The sequence below is a fragment of the Harpia harpyja genome, chromosome 15 (assembly GCF_026419915.1).
Source record: "Harpia harpyja isolate bHarHar1 chromosome 15, bHarHar1 primary haplotype, whole genome shotgun sequence".
NCBI lineage: Eukaryota > Metazoa > Chordata > Aves > Accipitriformes > Accipitridae > Harpia > Harpia harpyja.
Genome location: NC_068954.1, coordinates 21,217,949 through 21,239,660, shown reverse-complemented (window position 1 = coordinate 21,239,660; position 21,712 = coordinate 21,217,949). Strand labels below are relative to the sequence as shown.

Below are 21,712 nucleotides of genomic sequence, written 5' to 3'. Positions count from 1 at the left end.
TAATTGTGGTATGAGAACATTTGCAATATATACATTGCCGCTCCATGTATAGTCCTTCATCTACATCCACTATGAAGACTTTGCAAGACTTGCCTTTCTGCAAACCAGATAGTATTTGTAATATGAGATGAAAAGTGTATTTAAAAGCAAGCTTAATCATGCTGAGTAATATGACCCTGAGTATTTCTGACTCCAAAAGTGAATTAACCCAGCTTCAACCTGCCTGAAGCCTATGTTTAACAGAAGAGCAATATGTCAACCTAAAATATCACTGTGGCTGCTTTCAAGGTGCAGCCCTAGCAGAAATTGCAAATTAAATTACTAGGGAGGATTCAGAAACACTTCCTTCTGAGGGCATGACATTTTTCTTGCAGAGATTTAGAATCAATGACAGTTTAAAAAAAAGCAAGGTAAAATAACTGAGTTTCCCAAGCTCTGCAAATCGTATGTCACAAAAAGATGAAAAATTGACAGTCCCAGCCAGCTGTGATCTTCTGCCTTGCTTCCTATGTTCTTAGTGGAAACTTAATTATAGAGACATGTCTGATTAGGTCTCCCACTTAGTGGAAGACTTTCTGGACTCATTCTACTTCTGGGAAGAATTCTTCCTTGCCCCATAATGAGTTGTTATATACTTGTTTAAAAAAACAACAAAGCACTTGCCTACATTGTCCTTCATAGGTCAATGATTGCTAATGGGATACAGAATCAGACCCTCCTCCAGGTCAACAGTATACAGCTGTCCCAGGTGGGTAGTGATTATGTGTCATTACAACCTGATTCTTGTTCAGTGTTCTGTCAAAAATGAGATTTTTGTGTTCAATCCATTTCTTAATGGACAGGTGTTACAAACAAATTGGCATTAATTGGCAACATTGTTGGCGGTCTCAGCAGAAAGCCAAAGGTGTGAAATGAACCAGGGGATAAAAGCTGTGATTGCAGAGATGATCTCTAAACAGCCAAATTTTTTTAGTGCTTTGGAGGAACAGTGTGGAGAGTTTTCAACATGAGCAGCAGCAGCTGTTTAGTAGACAGAAGGTGTGAAGGTCAGCCAGCTCAGAACACTGGGTCAGACCAAAGGACCACCTAGCCAAATAGCTTGTTCCCAGCAGATGCCCTCAAGAGAATACAAAAACAGAGGAAATACGTAAAATTATTTATAGGGTATATTTCCTGCATCTCCAGTGATTTCTGGCATAGGGGCTTCCTGAGCCAGGTTTTGTTTTATAGAGAAATACATTCTTTCTTTGTTTTTTTCCTACTGTCTTTTACTTCTAATCGATACCCCTGCTTCTTATATGAAAAGGGCAAGTGAACCACTGTTTCCTAATCCCTTTCTCTTATTTATTTTTTTACATACCTTTGTCATACAATTCCCTCAACTGCTTTTTTTCCAGACTAATTAATCTTTGTTTACTTAATTGTTATTTGCATGGAAACGATTCCATTCCTTTCAACATCTGCTTTTCCCACAACAGCAAGATCTTATTTTTGAGTGTTAATCGCCTGTTCATATCCCATTACAGTATGGAGAAAGTTAATATTGTCTTTCCTCATGTGCATTACTATACATTTATCTACTATATTTTTAGCAGTCCTTTTATCTCTCAGTCATTCAGTATCATGAGCTGCTTCTGCAGCTGTTTGCAGTTTCGTTTTCTTTTTATCGTTCTTTGTTACTTGTTGTGCATAGTAAACTTGGTCAGTCTGGTGTTCACCATCTTGTCCAGATCATTCATCAATATGCTGAACAGCATATGTAACTGTGCGAGCCCACTGGTAGTGCCCCTCCGCAGTGAAAACTGTTTCTTAACTGCTGTGTTTTGCTTGCTATATTTTAGCTAATTATTAATTTGTGTGAGGATTTCGCCTTATTTCACAGAAAATTAGTTAAGAAACCCAAGTAAGCCTTAGTAATTGCTTCTCTCATATTAATTAAGTTTGGACAACTCTAAAAGATTTGTGTGGCGTGACGTCTGTTTCCAAAAGTTGTATTGACTTGCTTCTTCCCCAGTTTGTTATTTTTATCTGTGTTTTGAAGGGGATACAGCAAAGAATCTGTCTCAGATTGAAATGTTAATAAATTATAGGGCAAACTGATCAAAATTAACTGCTGGTCCTATGATAGTGTTTCATTTCTATGCACTGGTCTTATGGCCACATGTATCCCCTCTTTTGTCCTTAAGAAGATAGAGGGGGGTCAGTCCAACTTTATGCTCTACCATAAACTGGTTAGTAGAGTTTGGCTTAGTAAGAAACTGACATTTGAAACTTGGACCAATTTGACCCCTTTGTATCCTTTCCCTGTCCTTGGTCGTTAACGTTCAGATCATGCAGTAGGGTTTCTGCAGGTATAAGTGGTTCAGAATGTTGCACGGGGGCGGGGGGGGCATAAATTACTCTTTCTAGTGTGTTTTTCAAATATGAAAACTTTGAAATTGTCTGGAGAAGCCACATTTTCTTTAGCAGTTTACATCAGTTGTAACACTTTAGCATTTTGGCAGGAATATTTCTATACAGTAGTATAGCAACTTTGGGGTTAATGGATTTTGACCAAGTGGTTTTGGCCATTTTTTCCCCTTCAATTCATGAATCTAATGAATAGCTGTGATGTAGATTTCCTAAAATTCTGATCTTTACTTATATTGAGATATTTTTTTCTTTACAGTGGTATCCTGCTAAAGCATTTGATTGAAGTGTAAGGGACTAAATGGAAACATTAAATTGCCATGAGTGACCCACTCATGAATTTTTTGCTGCCACATGCTCTTAAATTGCCTAGAATATTACAGAATATTGTTCAACAGCCTGCTAAAAGAAGTACAGCTAATAGTTCACAAGAAAAAGGCAGATTTTTATGTTTAAATTGTCTAGATGTTTTCTGTATCTTGAGGGTTAAGAGGATGGGAACAATAGGTGAAGGTGCTGTGGGAATTTTTATGTTCCTTTATTTTCTGATTCTTGGATTTAAATTCAGTGATCATATTCAAGCATTTATGTTTGACTGTAATAAGCTACCTTCTGCTTTATTCTTAGACATTTCAGTTTCCAGACAGGCACGTTAGATTATGTTGATCATTTTCAACTTCAGATTGCATGTGGTTCTGTCAATTATTTTCATTTGTACAGATTCTAAAATATGCATCAGATTCTTTACTATGATATTATTAAATTTATACTAAGCTTTGGAGACACCTTAGCCTTTTGTGGCTAATTCTATGAAATAGAATTAGTCTATGGACTTGATTATGAAATATTCATGCTGCAACAACACCAGGAGATCTCAATCAAATGAAAGCTGGATTGTTCCAGGGATTGCAAATACTCTAAATGAAATTCCTTTCCCCAAAGAGATTGCAGCCTGTAAGATTCTTTAGTGTTGCCAACTCTGGCAATTTCATTACAAATTTTTCATTTACTAGAAAAGTGTCCCTCAATCACTAACTCTCAGTCATCCTGTTAGAATGTGAAACTCACTATTTTGATTTATTTAAAGAAGTAAAGAGAAAGATCAGCCCTTGCTGACTGTAGGAGTGAGATTTAGGAGGAAAAAAAATTAACCCTAACTCCTTATGAGCAAGAAAAAGAAATAGAAATAGAACAATTCCCAGAATGCTCTTTATTTTGAATAAGTTTTACAGCTTTTGAACACCTGGGCATAACAGAGCTGAAGCTGGGCCATTCCATGGTTTATTTGCTTTTGTAAGTACTACTCAGTGCATATTTACAGCTTGTGTAAAAATAACCAACTTTCAACTCCCTTCTCTACCTGAAAGTTCTCTGTAGAATGTGGGACAAATAATTTTGGTTCAGAGACACCACAAATGCATAACTTTGACCTAAATATATACGTCTGTGAATCCTTCTGAGCTGCCTCCCTGTAAATAGTATTGCTATCTTTATAAAAGAGTGAAATGCTCAGCTGTCATGGTAGTGTGGAGATATAAATACCAATAAAAACTTTTCAATTTATCATTTTTATGCATTCTATAAGAAAGTTCTAGCTCGTTCTATTGTTTGTTTAATAAGCATTTTTTGAAGCTCATAATCATGCTCATAAATCTCGGTACACTGAGCAGTGGTTTCCAGCCTTTTCTAATCTGTTTCTAATTTAATTGATTTTTGCCAGTAAATGCTATTTTGAACTCATTTGCAAACAGAACCAGTTACCATCTTTTTGACAATTTGTGCATAGTTCTGTACTTTTAGTCATTGATACAATGATGTAAACTCCTGGTTATTATTTCACAAGGAACAAACTACATATTCTGCAAGTGTATATCAACTAAGATCTATATCTCTCTGCAGTTTCCTGAATGCTTTAGTGCTAGTGGTTCTGTGACAACTTTTAAAATTTCATAAATATTTTCTTTTTATCATGTTTCATTCCTGGTGCCTTCAGGCACTACTTCGTGGCATTACATAAGATGCTACATGTACGAGCAGGCTGAACAGTCTGTATATAAGCTCTAGGTTACGTTTGAATAGACCCTTTTATCAATAGCTCTATATCCAGGCTAATTCCCCTAACTTAATTTGCATTTGCACACATTTGATTTAAGGTTATTTTCTTTTGTATGCCGTAGTTAGATGAAATAAGTAGATTGTAAGATTTTATATTTTTACTATTCTGGGATCCGGACATCCTTTACTGCTTAGATAGTATCAGCAATCTTGCCTTTCTAGTAGAAGAATTTGAAGGAAAACTTCAAAGATGAAATTTCAATCAATATCCGTATATGGATAGTGATAACACAGAAATCAGAATTTTAAATCTACTACTAAATAACATTATGGGTAAAAGTCACAATGCAGAAATAAGAAACCAGTATTCTCTAATGTAGTCTTTACATTAGGATATTATTTGTGTCTTTTCCTGTGATGATTGTTTGAGGCATGTAGAAACGTTGCACAGACCAAATTAATTTAAACCAAAAATGTATTTTATGTTGCATTTAGAGAAAATTTAGGACATTTATGACTAAAAACTATTTCCTTTATATTGTCAGTTATAAATATTAACAATAATATAAATAACTTTAATGTTGAGGTAATACTGAAATTAAGTCACAAGCATAATATCAAGATAGGTAGCATTCCTTTCTACATGAATGCTTCTTTTTATTTCTCTACTAAATCCTGAGTTTCTTGAATAGTTTTATTGCTATGATTATTCACTTCTGAGACAAGGAGAGCCATAGATGCATATTCATGGTTTTTTTCATTATATTGTCTGATAAACTGCGCTTACTGATTCTCATTTATTCTGCACAGGCTCCATCATCACCTTCTTCACCCATAGCTAATGAACCAAAATACGAGAAGCGCTGGCTAGACACCTTATCAGTTCCTCTGTCAATGGCTCGAATCTCGAGATACAAAGCTGGAACAGATAAATTAAGGTTTGTAATCTAAAAGGGGAAGCACTGGGTTAGCTAGTCTAATATTTTGCTGTGGAGTGTTGGCTCTATAAGAATTCTTTGAGTGGAGATATGAAAGTCTTCTTATTAAAAACTATGTAGTCCATCTTCTCTTGAGATTAATGGCATGCATGGCGATTACCAAAGGTAAAGTAAAAAAGGAAATAAATATAGGTCCTACAAATATGTTTCCATAATCTGTTGTGTCTTGGGGATTCAGTTAGCATCAGCAGCTAGTACAGAGGTTAAGCTTAGTGTTACTTGAATTAATTTTTAAGATACTACACTTCATTCCGTATCTCTAATAGAATACTTCTATATTCCCATATTCTAATATTTGCAATTAACTCTCCTTTTTCTTTACAAATGATAACATAGTGCACAATCATCATAACTATGTTGCATATCATTGTCATACAGAAACTCACACTAACAAGAGATTTTGGCAAAGTACATGGTACAAAATATTGTATTTTTGATCATAGAATCTTTTTGCATCTCAAAGACCTAAGTAATGGTTCATAAAGTAGCAGTGGGATCGGATGTCAGAGGTGATCTTCCTGGACTTCAGGAAAGATGAAAGAAAAAGTGAAGTTTAGTAAAGCTTCAATAAATAATTGGCTTGAGAAAAGTTTAACACATCGCAGCATGCATCAGCTTTTTTCTGCAAACCATTTTGTGTGGTAGGACTGCCTCAAATCTACCAGCAGTTGTGGTCCATGTAGTTCACAGTCCTCCATATGTGTGAGAACAGGAGTTCATTCACCATTGTTATTTTCCATTTTCTTTATGGGTTACCCTATATTTATTTACTTCTAATTCTCGTTAATGAGAGAATTGGAATCTCTATTGAAGTGTCAAATATACAGGTCACCTGCTACCGGGAGGTACCAGAAATTCATGTGTATACCTTTCTTGATCTATGCCAGATTTGTTACCTGTTCCCTGAAAATGACCTGAAAACCATAATTTTTCTAGTAGGACAGTTATGCTGCTTTTAACTTAGAGCAATTGGTCTCCTAAATCAATTGGCAACTCCTCTCCCAGACTTTGTGTTAAAGCATCACAGATGAATAATAATAAATTGTCCAGAAAAGTTTTAGGTTCTTCCACAGTCTTTGTCTGAACTCTTAATTCCATTTTATTTAGTCTCTCATTACTTCCTCCACCACTTTCTTCCTTCCTATTTCAACTGACCAGTTCATGTGGTCTGACCCTTCCCAATCTATCACAGCCTCCAACCATTCAAGGCTTACAAGTTCTCCTGTGAAGTAAGTGAACAAATCTCTGTGTGTGCATTTAGACATCAACTCATCCTCAAATTATCATCAATGTTCTTAAATTTAAAGGATAAGTGGAAGAAGACAGAACATTTAAACCTGAGTTCAGTTATCAGCCTGATAGTTTGAAGCAGTTTCACTCCTGTTCTGTGCACTGTATGCATTAGATGGAGCAATCCCAAGGGATTCCAGTTCCCAAAACAGTAGCATGTGCATCTTGAGAATTCTTTGAAGTAAAACACCTTCTGATATTGTACTGGGTCTGGCTGAGATGGAGTTAGTTTTCTTCATAGCAGCCCATATGGTGCTGTGTTTTGGTTTGTGACTAAAACAATGTTAAAAACACACCAGTGGTTTGGTTGTTGCTGAGCAGTGCTTTCACAACATCAAGGCTTTCTCTTTTTCCTGCTCTGCTCCCACTCAATGAGTAGGCTGGGGGCAGGCAAAAAGTTGGGATGGGGCACAACCTGGGCCACTGACCTGAACTGGCCAAAGGGATATTCCATGCCATGTATCATAATGCTCAGCAATAAAAACTGAGAAGAAGGGGTTTGGGGGCTGTCCTAGTTTCAGCTGGGATAGAGTTAACTGTCTTCCTAGTAGCTGGTACGGTGCTATGTTTTGAGTTCAGTATGTGAAGAATGTTGATAACACTGATGTTTTCAGTTGTTGCTAAGTAGTGTTTAGTCTCAAGTCAAGGATTTTTCAGCTTCTCATGCCCAGCCAGCGAGAAAGCTGGAGGGGCACAAGAAGTTAGGAGGGGACATAGCCAGGGCAGCTGACCCAAACTGGCCAACAGTGTATTCCATACCGTGTGACATCACATCTAGTATAGGAACTGGGAAGTGGGGGCAGGGAATTGCCGCTCGGGGACTAGCTGGGTGTCGGTCGGCGGGTGGTGAGCAATTGCGCTGCGCATCATTTGTACATTCCAATCCTTTCATTATTGCTGTTGTCATTTTATTAGTGTTATCATTATCATTATTAGTTTCTTCTTTTCTGTTCTATTAAACCGTTCTTATCTCAACCCGCGGGTTTTGCTTCTTTTTCCCAATTTTCTCCCCCATCCCACTGGGTGGGGGGAAGTGAGTGAGCGGCTGCATGGTGCTTAGTTGCTGGCTGGGGTTAAACCACAACAGGGGCATCTAGCCATTGCTTGGAGACTGACTGGGCATCATTCTGCTTGTGAGAGATGGTGAGTGGTTGTCTTTGCATCACTTATTTTGTTGTGGGTTGGTTTGTTGGCTTTTTTTCCTCTTCCCTTTGCTTATTAAACTATCTTTATTTCAACCCATGAGTTTTCTTGCACTTTCTATTCTCTCTGCTGTCCTGCTGGAGAGGGGTGGAGGAGTGAGTGGCAGTGTGGGTGCTTAGCTGCTGGCCCAGGATCAACCCATCACAGATATATTTTTCTTGTAAGGATTGAGGAGTTTAGTGCTTTCAGTTTCAGTCTTGGAGAGATACATTCTCTTGTGATGCATCTCACTCCCATATATATTTAGTATACACAGCACTCCTTTTTTTACTGGTGTTTTTTTTTTCCTTTTTGTTGTAAACACTCTAAAGGAAGATGAAATCGTTCCATAAAGCCTATCACTATCCCATGATACTTTAGTTCTACTAAATGCTCCTTGCTTATTTTGGTAAACCAACAAGAACATCTATATGAGCATTAAAGGAATACCACCTTGAGATTAACTGCAGATGAGGTGTTTCCCGTGTTCTTACTAAAGGTGTTTATTTTTGCCTCAGGGATATCAGACTGCTCTTATCCTATTCTCTTCTCCTCCAAAATGCATGTACATATTTTTAATACTATCCCACTTGTATCCTTTCTTTTACATTTCCCCATGTTCATATAAGCATAAATTCCAACATTTGTCTTCAGTAGTTGCTCTCTAAAATCAAGCGTCTGCTTTGCATGAAATAAAACCTACAAGCAATTACAAGTATAAATGGTGGCATCAGTCTAGATAACAATCCTCCTTTCAACCATATCTACACATCTCCGCTCCCTTTCACATTTCAGCCATCAGTCTAAAGTCATTTGAATGATTCCATGACAATTCCCCTGAATATATCATGGATCCTTCTAACCAATTTGCTAATTTTGCCATTTTCTGAATATTTATTTGGAGCCTATTTCCGTACATTGGTAGACAGCATGCCTGCTTTTTCAGTGTTAAATGAGTCCATGAGTCTATATGTCATCCCTGTAACTTTTTGTCTCCCTCATGTTCTTTCTCATAAATTTGTTTTCTTGCAATGCTTCATTACATTTTATCCTCTAAGTTACCTCAGTTGGTCTTGAGAAGGTGCACTGTCACCAGAACAGCCAGATTACTTTTTAAGTCTGTGGTGTTGAAGTATTGGAACTATCTTCTGCAGCGTCACATGCACAGCTGTGTGCCTTCTCTTCAGCTAGATGGACTGTATGAAAGGTCTTTACCCCTACTCACTACCTGAATTAAATTCAGAGAGGTCCATTTCATTCTTTCCATCAAAATTATCTGTACCCCTTTGGCTTTTGACATTGCCTTGTAACTATGCAAAATGTTATGGCTTGTGAAAGGATATTGAAGCCTGTATGATTATTTTGCTGTCTATCCACTCACAGATAATGCACACTTTGCTTTCTTCAATCCTTCTTTTCCCTGATAGAAAAACAGCTTTTTCACCTGTGAAATTCTTGCAGTTGACTACAGCAGACTTAGCATACTTTTGTTACTAAAATCACAGACTGATTGTTTTAATACATAGTATTATATATTCTATGTATAGTATCTTTAAGTCCAACTGCTCTTGCTGTTCTGATGTGATAAACTGCTGTCAGCCAGTCTTGATGGCCCCTCTGACCTCATTCACTTTTCTTCTCTATCATATTCAAGATGGTTTCATATTTTCAGCATTCTTTTTCTGGTGGTAAATAAGCTCTGACTTTCAGATAACCTTAGGAACAAGAAAAAGATTGTCTGTCGTAAGGTCAAACAGAGTCTGATATGTTACTGAAGGACATCTTTTTGTTGCCTTTATTTTTAAAAAAATATAGTGTATGACAATGTATGGCTTGTCAGCATCTTGCTCAATACTTTTGACCATTTTTCAATTAGAGACATGTTATGTAGCTAGAGTTGTCTGTTAGACTGTAGTATACTTCTAGTGTCGTTTAAATCAAATCTAGTCTAATCTAATCAGATTAGGCTGTATTATTTCCTTTGTGGTTAGACTATGCAGTTAAAATTCCTCTGTAGTTCATTTGAGTTTTCCAGTACAAAAAAGGGCATACTTTTAGCTCTTGTTGATGAGATGGCCAGGAACACCTGTATCTGATTGTTATTCTTTTTTCATTATAAGAGAAAGGAGTTACCTTTGACTTTCCATTTCACTTGACTTTTCATTTTATTTTTCCCAAGAAGTCTTAAGACTGGTGACTTAATGACACAAGAGTATATATTTCATAGATTTTAGATTCTGTCAGCACCATGCATATTAACAGAAACAAGAGAGAAAGGGATAGATTTTTTTCCTTCCTTATGCATAAAAAGGACTGAATGTAAATACTGCAGACTGGGACTGTGAAGTATGTTTGTCCATCACAAAACAAAAGCAAAATTCCCCAGAATATTTTAAAGGAAACATAAGAAATGTAGTAGATGTCATTCCTTTTCTCAAGGGAAGAGAATCATTGTATTAACTACTGAAATCACCTTTAATTAGTGTATTTGATATTGTTGATATGATTGGAGTCTATCTGAATACTTCCATGCAGCATGCTGATTAGTCTTTTTGATTACTCATTAATTCAATAACTTTTTTATTCACTTGCCTTTATAATATAGCACTACTACTTCTATCATTCTACACTTCTGACCAATCCATCAATGTCATTTTTCTCTGTAAGAGGTAAGGTAATATACACAGTAAGAACTCTCTTCCTGTGAATACTCTTAATTGCTAGCTGGTAATGGAAACATTTTTTGACTGTTGAGGATAGAGTTGGTCACTGAATGTGGTGTAAGTTTAACAGAGAAATAATGAGATCAGTAAGTCTTTCTCACCCAAAGGAATTTGTAGTTCATGGTATAGTTTGGGGTGGTTTTATTTTTATGATAGAGAAGTAAACATATGTAACCTTATAGAAGGTGGAGAACATAGTTCATTCATTTATAATCTTTCATTTTTCTTATGGAATGTCAAAATCCTTATTTGCAAAAATGTGTAGATAAGTATTTTTAGTCCTTTACGGCAGATACTGACAGTGCTATATGATCATTTTTATTTGCTGTATTGACTGGAGCTTTAAGTGAAGGTACAATAGCTATAACCTCTTGAACATTGTGAGTTCAGAGATTGAGAAAAACCACCTGCTTATTTAGAAGATGGAAATTAAATTGAAGAAATGAATGGACTGGAAGTAATTCAGGCCCAGTAGCTATGAGCCCATGTAGCTATGATCCCAATTACAAAACAACTTAATTAGATTTAAGTGTTATTTTCTATTTCTTGGTATTCTGGTCATAGCAATTACTACAAAGTATTGTGTGATTTTTTTTTAAATGGGGTTTGTTGGTTTTGGGGGGGGGGGTTAATTGGCTCACTGGTTTCTTAACAGAATCTTTCTGAAGGATTCTATTTTCCATTTTAACATTTCAGTGAGATAACAACATGTCTTTAATTAGATAAATAAATTGGAAAGTAAGAAATGGAATAAACCATTTTGAGAAAGGTATAGGAATTAAACACAATCTGAGTTACAAAACCTGAATGATTATTTGCTGACAGTTTTCCGTAACAATTATGTTGAACATGAGGATAAGAAGAATGAGTATGTACCTGAAAGCTATCACAATCAAACTCATATGGAGCGATAGGGTGGGAGACAGTGGCAGAGAGATTAATTTCTGATAAAAGGTAAGATGAAAAAGAAAGTATAGGTTTGGAGGGATATTATTAATAGCTTGCCTTAAGAGCTATTTGATGATGCAGAAAACAGTACACTAATTGAGATCATTGGTGACAGAATCAGCATCATCAGTACAGAAGAGGAGCACAATATGTTATGAAAGGATGGAACTATTGGAAATGGGATGCAACATAATAGTTCAAAGTGCAGGGGGATGATATTAAGGATTGTTACTACAACAGAAAAATCCTATGACACAGTTTTTCGTGGGAGCCTGGTGAAGCCTTTTGGCAGATGGCAGCAGAGGAAGGCAAAGACTGGGTACAGTAGTAAGGCAGAGAATAGCTCTGAAAAACCGTTGTCCTGTTGACTTATAAAGGAGAAATAGGTATTTTAGGGTATAGCAGGAGAAATACTTTCCAAAAGTAAGAAGCATTAAAATCATTATACAAACACTACAAAGGCCTCATCTAAAATCCATGTACAGTTCTGGTTATTCAAATTAAAATGTAAAATTTTCTATTGGAAATTTTCTGTTTTCTCAAAAGGTATTGTACTGTCACCTGCTGTTCCTATTTTTACCTGTAGTGTTTTAGGTTTTGGCAACTGGGGTTTCCTTTGGCGCTTAAGGAACTTTAACTTTTTTTTTTTTTTTTCCATTCTGCATAGAGTTGGAAAGTGACATTCATTTTCAATGCCTTTTAGACCCGATAGCCTCGTGATAAAATTGATATATTTCACTATGGGCAATGTTTTGTGATTTCTACCATGCTTATTGACTTTTTGACTGTCGTTGCACTGTACTGAAACTAGCTTGGCATCTGCCTGTATGGGAGTCCATTCTGTAACCTTTGTTCTGAATTTGTTGATCTTTGGAGCACTCCAGCAAGCACTTTATTATGTCTTCAGGAATATGAGGGACAGGGCAATTTATTGTTTTTTACTACATTGTTCAGGCGATATATAAAAAGAATAAGCCATGAAGTCAGTGGATTTTTAAAAAAAGAATGTGCTATGTACAGTTCTTTAAGGACTGCCTGAAGACTGCTGTGTGTGTTTTTCTTTAAGAGCATCATTAAAATAAGTGTTTCCAGTACGTTTGTCACAATTCTGCTCAAGGAGCAAGACATTCTGGAAATCAATTGCAAAGGATCAGGTAAATGCAGGCTACAGAATAAGATCTGCTCAACAGACTGTAAACAGAAAGATACATGAGAAGCAACTAGGCATTCTGCAGATCTCTCCACAATTCTAGCCACTTACCCTTGGCTAGAGTAAGCTGCTAAATCAGAGAAAAATCAAGGTATAGGCAGGAAAAAGAAGCTAGACAGGACCTATGCCATACAGAATAAAAGATCAGCACTGAATATTGATTGATTCTTAGAGACTGGGACCACTTTAGTACCTGTTCCTTATGTGAGAAGTGACATAAAATGTTTTGGCCAGAATTAGACATACTTTTGGATGTAATATACTTGCACTCTAAAAGTGTATCAAAAATCAGTGACATGAAAACTAAGGAAATTGCTGTTTCTTTGCGCTCTAGGGCAATGTATTCACATGCTTAAATACATCCCTTTAATTCTGTTCAGTAGCATGAAGCCAACATAGGGAGAGTGAGCTGATTTATTTTTTGAATCTTCATCCTCGAGATATTTAGCTTCTAGTTTTAAAATCTGTACTGCAACTAAGTGCACAAGCAAAAATGAAGAACTTTCATTCTTTTCAGGATGCATGTACTCAGGAACCGTTTCTGCTTTCCCCCAAAGATGATGTGTTGCTCTGGAAAATTGATGTGACACCTGTTCACTCTTGTTTTTTCTCGTAAATACCATCCCTTAGAAGACAGAGTGGTGGATCACACCATGGCATATTGCCAGCAAGCAGAAGAAAAGGCAAAATAAATCCTGTCCCCCAAGAAAGATAAACAGTTTATTACTCTTGGGGAATTGTTCATATTAATATTACCACTAAGTTCAAAGAATTATTTTTTTGTTTGTTTGTTTTTTGGAGAAGTTGAGGCTTATTTTGTCTTCTGCTTGCTGACAACATACTGAATTCTAATCCACCAGGATTAGCTCAGCAAGGCTCTGCCCCCAGACTTCAATAAATGCCTCAGGATAAATAGCCTTGAGTTTCTGCAGCAGACCTGCTTGCTTCCCACTAACTTTGACACAAAAAAGAAAAAAACTCCAGAGCAATCTGAATATGTTGAAGTCTGTGATGCTCATTACTTAGCTTTATCACTGTTACTTTACAAAATACCTATTTGTTCAAGAAATACATGTTTTCAGAGGAGTGTTATGAGAAAAAAGAAACTGATTTGCAGTGTGTTATCAATACTAATAATAATTATATGATCAAGCTTTATTGCTTTTTCCTCTGAAAGCAGAGGGTATTTAGATTTCAGAGAAATCCACCACATTACTCAGTGTAAGTCAAGCACATGGACATCTATTTTTCACTAACAAACATGTCTGAATTTCATAGACAGTATAAATTGAATATTTAAATCATGTGGAGAATTGAACATCTTGAAGAAGTAATCTTTTGCATATAATTTAAATATAATGTCACTGATGATCTCTGTATGACAGATGACAGAGATTTGTTGTTGTGAACTATAGACTCTCCTCATGCCGAAAGACTTATAGAGCTTGAACCTGAACCAGCATTACAGTGGCAGGCAGTCCAATAATTATTATCCAAATATAGATTTTCTTAGCCATCTCAAGTATGTAAAAAAATTCCTAGAGACCCTTATGTATTATATTGGATACTGAAGCCATTGACATATCACATCAGCTCTGAAGACGTCATTAAAATAAATCCAGTTGTCCTACAAGGGATATTGTGAAATACAGTTGAGTGATTTATTATTTAAAATTTTGACCTCTCCCACACACTTCCATTGTGCTTAAGGAGTAATTAGAAAATAACATGCATCTTTATTATCCTAGTGATTAAAATAAATTGTAAATACTTGCATTAAGACGTTTTAAAAATACAGCTGCAGGGTTTTTAACTTTGGTAATAATTATTTTGCCAATGCATTCAGTAAAATGGTGTTTGATTTGCTGATTTATATTTACTAATATTTTCTTGTACTTCCTGAGTAGAATTAACATGTGACTTATCCTCTGAATCTAAGACGACATCTGCATGTCAATAACTTAAGGCAAAATTACATTCCACTTAAATGCTGTGCGACCATTCACATGCTTAAAATCTTTGTGAGATTGGAGTTTAATGGACGAGATTCATCTCACCTGACTGTAGACATCTAACAGTCATTCACCTACTAAATCCCTGGCCTCACCTTGGTAGTCCATGGAGAGAAATAAGCATCTCCAGAGAATGATCCAGCTCACCTATCTTGTGCATTTGCTTATGATAAAACAAAATAGTTCCTGAGTTTAGCATGAGTCACTTACAGAATCATCAAATAATTTAGGCTGGAAGGGAACCTGGAAGTCACCTAGTCCAGCTCCCTGTTCAATGCATGTCTAATGAGAACATATTGCTTAGGGCGATCTCTTGTCAATTCCTGAACGCATCCCAGGATGGAGATTCCACAACCTCACTGGGCAACCTGTGCCAGTATTTGTTCACCTTCGTGGGGAAAAAAAAAATCAAAAAATCTAATGTTGAATTGATTTTTGCTGTATTCCAGCTTGTGTCTGCTGCCTGTCATCCATATACTTAGGGAACAGAATTTTTATATGCTTGAATGGGGTGAAATCCATCTCACTTGAATTACCACTAACTGATAATTGTACTGGAATTATAAAACACATATTAGTAAGTATATATACACCCCATTCTCCAGCCCACAACAGTGACTGGTCCTGCTATACATTCTGCACTCAAGAGACAACAGTAGTACACTGATATTGTATATAGCTTTCAGTCATTCAAGCTGCTCCTATTTCCCTGCAAGACTCCTCCACCTCTTTCTTTCATACAAATAAAGCATGCTGAGACTGTAATTCCTCAGATTTTTCTGTCTGCAGCAAAGCCAAATACCTCACACCTGCATCCTACTCTCTTTTCTCTTTCCGCTGGAGATATTACCCTTGTTCTTTCTCCTTAGTAGTGCCAGTGTAACTATTTGTGTGACTTCATGGGGAACAGGACAAGAGGTCTCATGAATGCTAAAACTGTCCCCTCTCCCACTGTCCTTTTCTTCTGCACAAGTTATTACAAATCTTATGGAATACAGCTGCTTCTACTGCCACATCAGTTAAGAAAATACCTGTAGAAATGTAATGTCTGTGTTACTTCAGTTATCTTACTTCATTACTCCAAGTTTAATACAAAATAAACCAAAGTTACAGTACTGAAAGCTCACAAAAAAAACCAAACATGAAATGCAATCCAAGTTTATGTTTAATACTTTGATATCTTTTTAGCTACATAGTTTCTGTTAATAGTCTAATTATATAAGCAAATTTGAACATTTTTTAAAATAATGTGCTGTATGACCTTTACAGCACAAAATCCCATTATTTTTAACACAGAATTTCAAAGAGATTAAGTAATTCAGATAACTCTTTCTTGGGAATTTCCATTCAGATCCACCCATAGCCCACAAAACTTCAGGCTAAATAGAAATTCTAGTAAGAGGGCCATATAGTACTATAAACAAGCCACTAGAAAATGCTGTAAGAAAAGCAATAAAAACTCAAGTCAGACATCAAAAAATCATATAAACAGGAAGGAAGACTGATTTAGGACCTGGCGAGGTGCAAAGCTGATCAAATCTGTCTGTCTGTATCAGCACGGTAGTAAACTTCAGGTAAAACAGCTGCTGTCAGACAAGCATCTAGGTTTTTATTAAGGAAATACAGTAAAACATTGAGATAAGTCTAATGGAAAGATGGTTTCACGTGCCACAGATACTGAAAATCTTAAAATATATTTTGCTGCAATTCTTAGCCTCCAATAAAGTAAAAATTCAGCTTTTCCCATTTCAGCTGGCACTGAAAATACATTTTCTCTTAGAAGAGTCTTTGGATTTAACACCTCTATAGTAGCTAACTGCTAGTATGGCAAAATGTGCTTTATTAATATTCATTAATACTGTTTAAAAGTGTCCATGTCAGGAAGAGAACTTAAGTCCACCAATGCCCATCTGTTATTCTGGCTGCCATTCTCACAAAGACAGTGTTTATTTTATTAAAAGAAATTAATGCAGTAAAGAAAACCCAAAAGAGGCCAGGAACGCAGGGCCATTCATCATTTCACCATGAAAGTGAGATAGAAAGAGGCTGAGTATAGAAAACAGTGCCTCATGCTCCTTAGTGGAAATGCTTGCAGGAAAAAATTTACGGATTGGGAGACAAATCTGAAAATAATAAGAAATGTGAGGGTACTTTGGGCCACATTTCTAGAATTTAGGAAAAGCAAACATTCATTTCTGGTTCTAGTTGCAATAGTCATTACAGTAACAGCAGTAGTAGAAGAGATGGGAATTTCCTCTAACTCTGTTTTAAAATGGGCTTGCAGCCTCAGAGAAAAAAAAAAAAGCCAAGGCATGTCATCTTATTTTGTGGCGATGAGATGACTTCATAGCACCTTGAGACCTCTCAAACCTACTATTTGGTATTAAATGGAAAGCTCATCCTTGTCGGCAAACAGGAATAGGTGCTTAGTTGTGCCTCTACGTTTTTCTTTTCTATGTTTTGAGGAAGTGGAGAAAGGCATGGTATTTAATCCTCTAGAATTTATTTTCTCCTGAATTCCAGTGCTGCCTTGGTGCTTATATTGATTGTTTCACTTAAAACCAAAAGCCTCAGCATTCATTTTGTTAAGCTTTTATTTTTAGTCTGGATATTTGTTTTTACTTGTAGCCTTATATACACCATGCTTTTCAGACCACAGTGTGATACCTGTAACAATATATTATGGGATCTGTAGAGGGAAACTATTGTAACTGAAGGCAAGAAATAATCATACTAAAGTTGAGTAAGGTGGAGAGGAAAATCACTGTATTACTAGCACAGACTTTGTGGCTGGCATCTGTAAACTTTGAAAACCCCTGGCTCTTTCTTCTCCTATTTCATTTAATGCACTGAACTGCTTTCTGGTAAAACTAGCTTTCTTCCTGAGTCAGCACCGTGGGGCCAGTGGTGCCCCAAAGGTCTCCGTCCCCTGTGCCAGGCAGGGTGACCACCTCCGGCACATCCCCTGAACCAGACAGAGCTCCTGGGGAAGGGTGTCCTCGTGTCAGCCTGCAGGGGCGAGGGAACGGCTCTGCAGGAAGGGCTTGGGCATCTTGGCGGACACCCCCTTGAGCATGAGTTAGCTGTACACACTTTCAGTGATGAAGCCCCACACATGGGGCTGTATTAGCAGTAACATAGTCAGCAGGTCAAGGGAAGTGATTATTCTCCTCTACTTTGGATTCCTGAGGCCACATCTGAAATACCGGTGTCTAAAGTACTGTGTCCAGTTTTGGTCTTCCTGTAGAAAAGAGATTTGTATTTTAAACCAGTTAGTGAGGAAGCTGGACTAGAGGACTTGCAGGATCCCTCACACCCTATTTGATTCTGTGCAAATACCCCGACAGTGAAGCGCTCTGATCTCTAGATGCGTTTGTTTGAATCTTAACTGTCTTTCTTAACTGATCGCCATATTTTAGTAAGGTAAAGGACAACAAGAGTTTAAGTGTAATCTGAACGATGGCCAGCACCGTGTTTCAAACGATAAAAGATTGGTTAATTTTTATAATAAAACTTGTCATGTTTTAATCTTGATTGCCTGTGTTGGTTGCATTAGTTGAGGAGTTCCCTTCTGTGATGTTTCATCAGCCACTTGTATAACTTTGTGCCACTTGGATAAGGCATTCACATGGCGTGCCTTTATGCATCTACTGAAGCTGAGTTAATACCTAGGCACCCTGAGGATTCAGTGGAGAGCACGTACTATTTCTTGGCTCGGTTAAATGCTCTGGACTGTCCTCTCTGTCTTTGTAAGGATTCTAGCATCTTAGCTTTGATATTTGAATTTGGTATCTAAGTTAGGCATTGTGAATGGCTTCTCTTCACGGCACCAAATTAAGTCTGTTTCCATGCTCCACTGTGTATCAATGCATAGGGCGTGACAGATCTTCACTGTCTCAGTGGGATGTTGAAGAGATCATACCATAAGTCATTCCATTACAGCACTGTTGGGATCTTTGTCAGAGCCTTAGGTAAAAGGAACAGTATGCTGTTGAGAGGTGATTATTTCACTCAGTTTGCTTGAAGACAATAAAAGGATTTGTTTTGACCTTTTCTTTCTTTCTGAAGAGGTGAAACAGATTGACTGAAATGAAACTGATGCAGAATTGTCCTATTGTCATCAGGTTTTAGTAGTTACCATGATAATTCAATCATAAAAGGAAAAGAAGGGAATCAGCCAATATATATTTAAGTCTTCAGACCAAGAATCTTATTTTTGTGAACAGCAAGTATAATGCTTTACTATTCTTTTAACAGTAAAGTATATCAGTTAATATATATATATCTATTAGGATACTTCGTCTTGTTAATATTGTGTGTGCTGGGTATTTTATATGACCTTTTTTAGCAAGTATATAGAGTTTAGTATTCATGTTCACCATCAAACTCCCTACAAATGACAAATGTTAGGTTAATAACTTTTTCAGTAAGTCATGAATGAATGTCCTGCTTTCGGCCAGGTTAAACCACGTTAAACCACGCAATCAATAACTGCCTGTTAATCTCTATGTGTCATTTTGAATGCTCGTGTTTACATATATCTTAAATTAAGCAGTAGAGGACTTCATCTTAGATCAGAGAATCCCAGGAAAACCCAGCAACTTCACAGAGCAGTATTCTTGATTCAATAGTTTGCTTTCTTCTAGGTTAGTACCAAAAAGAAAGTGATGTAGCATGTAAGTATAAATATCTAATTTGTAACTGTAGAAGGCAGCAGTGATATTTTCCATATTATATACAAAACAAACATATGCACAATCATTCAGATAATTATAATTGTCTTTCACAATAGTATATGACTAAAATCTAATTCTCATGACACTCATGGGCACTTAAATAATCTAGGTAGCTTTCTGAAGTTTAGTTGCTGAAACTATTGCATGTCACATGTTTTAAATTTAGACCACTGTACTTCCATGCCACTACTTAATGAACTTCTGTTGTTCCTATTGAAAAATCTCATAGTAAAAAAAGCATATCACACCAGCATTCAAATGTGGGGGATTTCAGAGGTACATACACAGTGCCTAACTTACTGCAGATAGGAAGGAAAGCATTGGCGTTTGCGGAATAAAGTTGCTATAAACACGTAAAAGATGCATAAAAAATTAATAAAATGCAATTACACATTAGCATGTATCAATGTTGTTTTGAGAAAGGGCCCTACATTCAAAAATTATTTAAAGAAACTTCTAAGTACATTTTTCAAATTCCTATGTCATAAAAGAGCTTAAAGGAAACATTGCTTAGAATGTTATGTAGAAAAGTATAGGAATACAAGAAATTAAAGCTGGGAAGGCAGTTCTTTGCAACTTAATACATTCCTAGTAAATGAAACCAAAATGCAATGAAGAAAATAGTAATTTTGGTTTAAAAAATGTTTATGTTTGTTCAAAAAGATCTAATGCATACTTCCTGAATACACTACCTTAAGTTCAGTAATTATGAACATAATATGTATATTCAAGGGAGGTAAATGATCAGCACATATATATGCTGGTACAGAGAAAGTACTTATTGTATGTGTTGCTCCTGGTACTGCCCATTATTATCCTTCTTTTTGTTGTCTTTCTTTTGCTTTGTAAAGTTAAGACTCAAAACTTATCAAAAGGTTTAAAAATCACTGGAACACTGAGAAATATTGGGCAGTTTCAGAAAATTGACGTATCTTCCTTTAAGGATATATTTCTTCTTACTGCAGATCTAATGCATTTGAAGTACTGGCACTTGATGGAGTTAGTACTGGGATACTTCAGTTTTATACAGCCCAGGAGAGTGCTGACTGGCTGAGAGCAATATCAACTAACATCAGTGATTTGACACTTCAAAATGTATGTTACTTTCTGCATATTTTCTTGTCTATGGTATTGTAAAATTATTTCTAATTTTCCAAGGGTAGAAAATAATTGACATTTAAGATACAGTATATAAAACGCATGTGTATGGGGAGAAGGAGAAAGGAAAGAGCAGGGAGAAGTTGTCTGGTCAATCAAAAGTATCAAGAAGTTTTCAAGACTTGCAGTGTTATTATAGAAGAGAGAGTGGTAGAAAATCAGATGCATTTATTATTTTAAAGACTTCTAAAGGCAAACCATTTATCCTTTCTGGTCATTTCACAGAGCTTTAGATATGACCAAATATTTCATTTTTACATTTTTGTAATTAAAATGTGCTTGAAATTAGTATTTGTTGATTTTGAAGTAGGCATGTGGAAATTCTGTAGCTAGTGAAGTGTGACTTACAGAGGCTTATTGGGAGACAGTATTTTTTACCTCTCTAAGTTGTCTAAGAGTTGATTTATTTAAGGTCATATTATTCCATCTTTTTCCCCAGAAGTATAAAGGTGCTTATGCTGTTTTAAGTTATTCCTGTAAATTCACAAGAAGCATTTGCTATTGCAAGCAGAAGTATAAAATAATCCCTGGAGAAACAGAAAATTATTATTTGGACAGCACATTATTATTCCAAGAAAGGACAACTGAAAACTATTGAAGATTCTGGAATGAATCACGAAGTTAAATAGGGAACTCGATAATGTACAATATTGAAAATATATTTCAGTCTTTTTGAAATGCTAGAAATCGATGATGAAAACATAGAAGCACAGCTGTCCCTGGAAGAATTGCCTGTGCAGGTTTTTAATCTTTTTTTCTTTAGATGTGTTCAGGCTGTAACTTCTTTTATAAATTATGATTTAGTAGCATGTCTTTAATTTATGCTTTGTGCTCTAGGTTAATTATTGCTTAGGTCTTCAGATTATATTGTGTAGAATTTGTATTGGATTTCAACATAAATCTTTGGTCAAAACAGATTAGAAATTGAATTTATTTTTCTGCTCTTCAAAAGTTACTTGGAATCACATTTGATCGCAATAGTTCACTTATT

The 21,712-nt window shown here is 36.2% G+C and overlaps 1 protein-coding gene across 1 annotated transcript in view; it reads left to right on the top strand.

Moving 5' to 3' along the window:
• Positions 1-21,712, top strand: part of SNTG2 (syntrophin gamma 2) — a 193,879-nt gene that overhangs the window by 106,304 nt on the left and 65,863 nt on the right. Inside the window, exons 9-10 of the mRNA XM_052809394.1 lie at positions 5,275-5,402; positions 20,529-20,658. Coding sequence (XP_052665354.1) covers positions 5,275-5,402; positions 20,529-20,658 — 258 coding nt within the window. The remainder of the gene's footprint in view (positions 1-5,274; positions 5,403-20,528; positions 20,659-21,712) is intronic.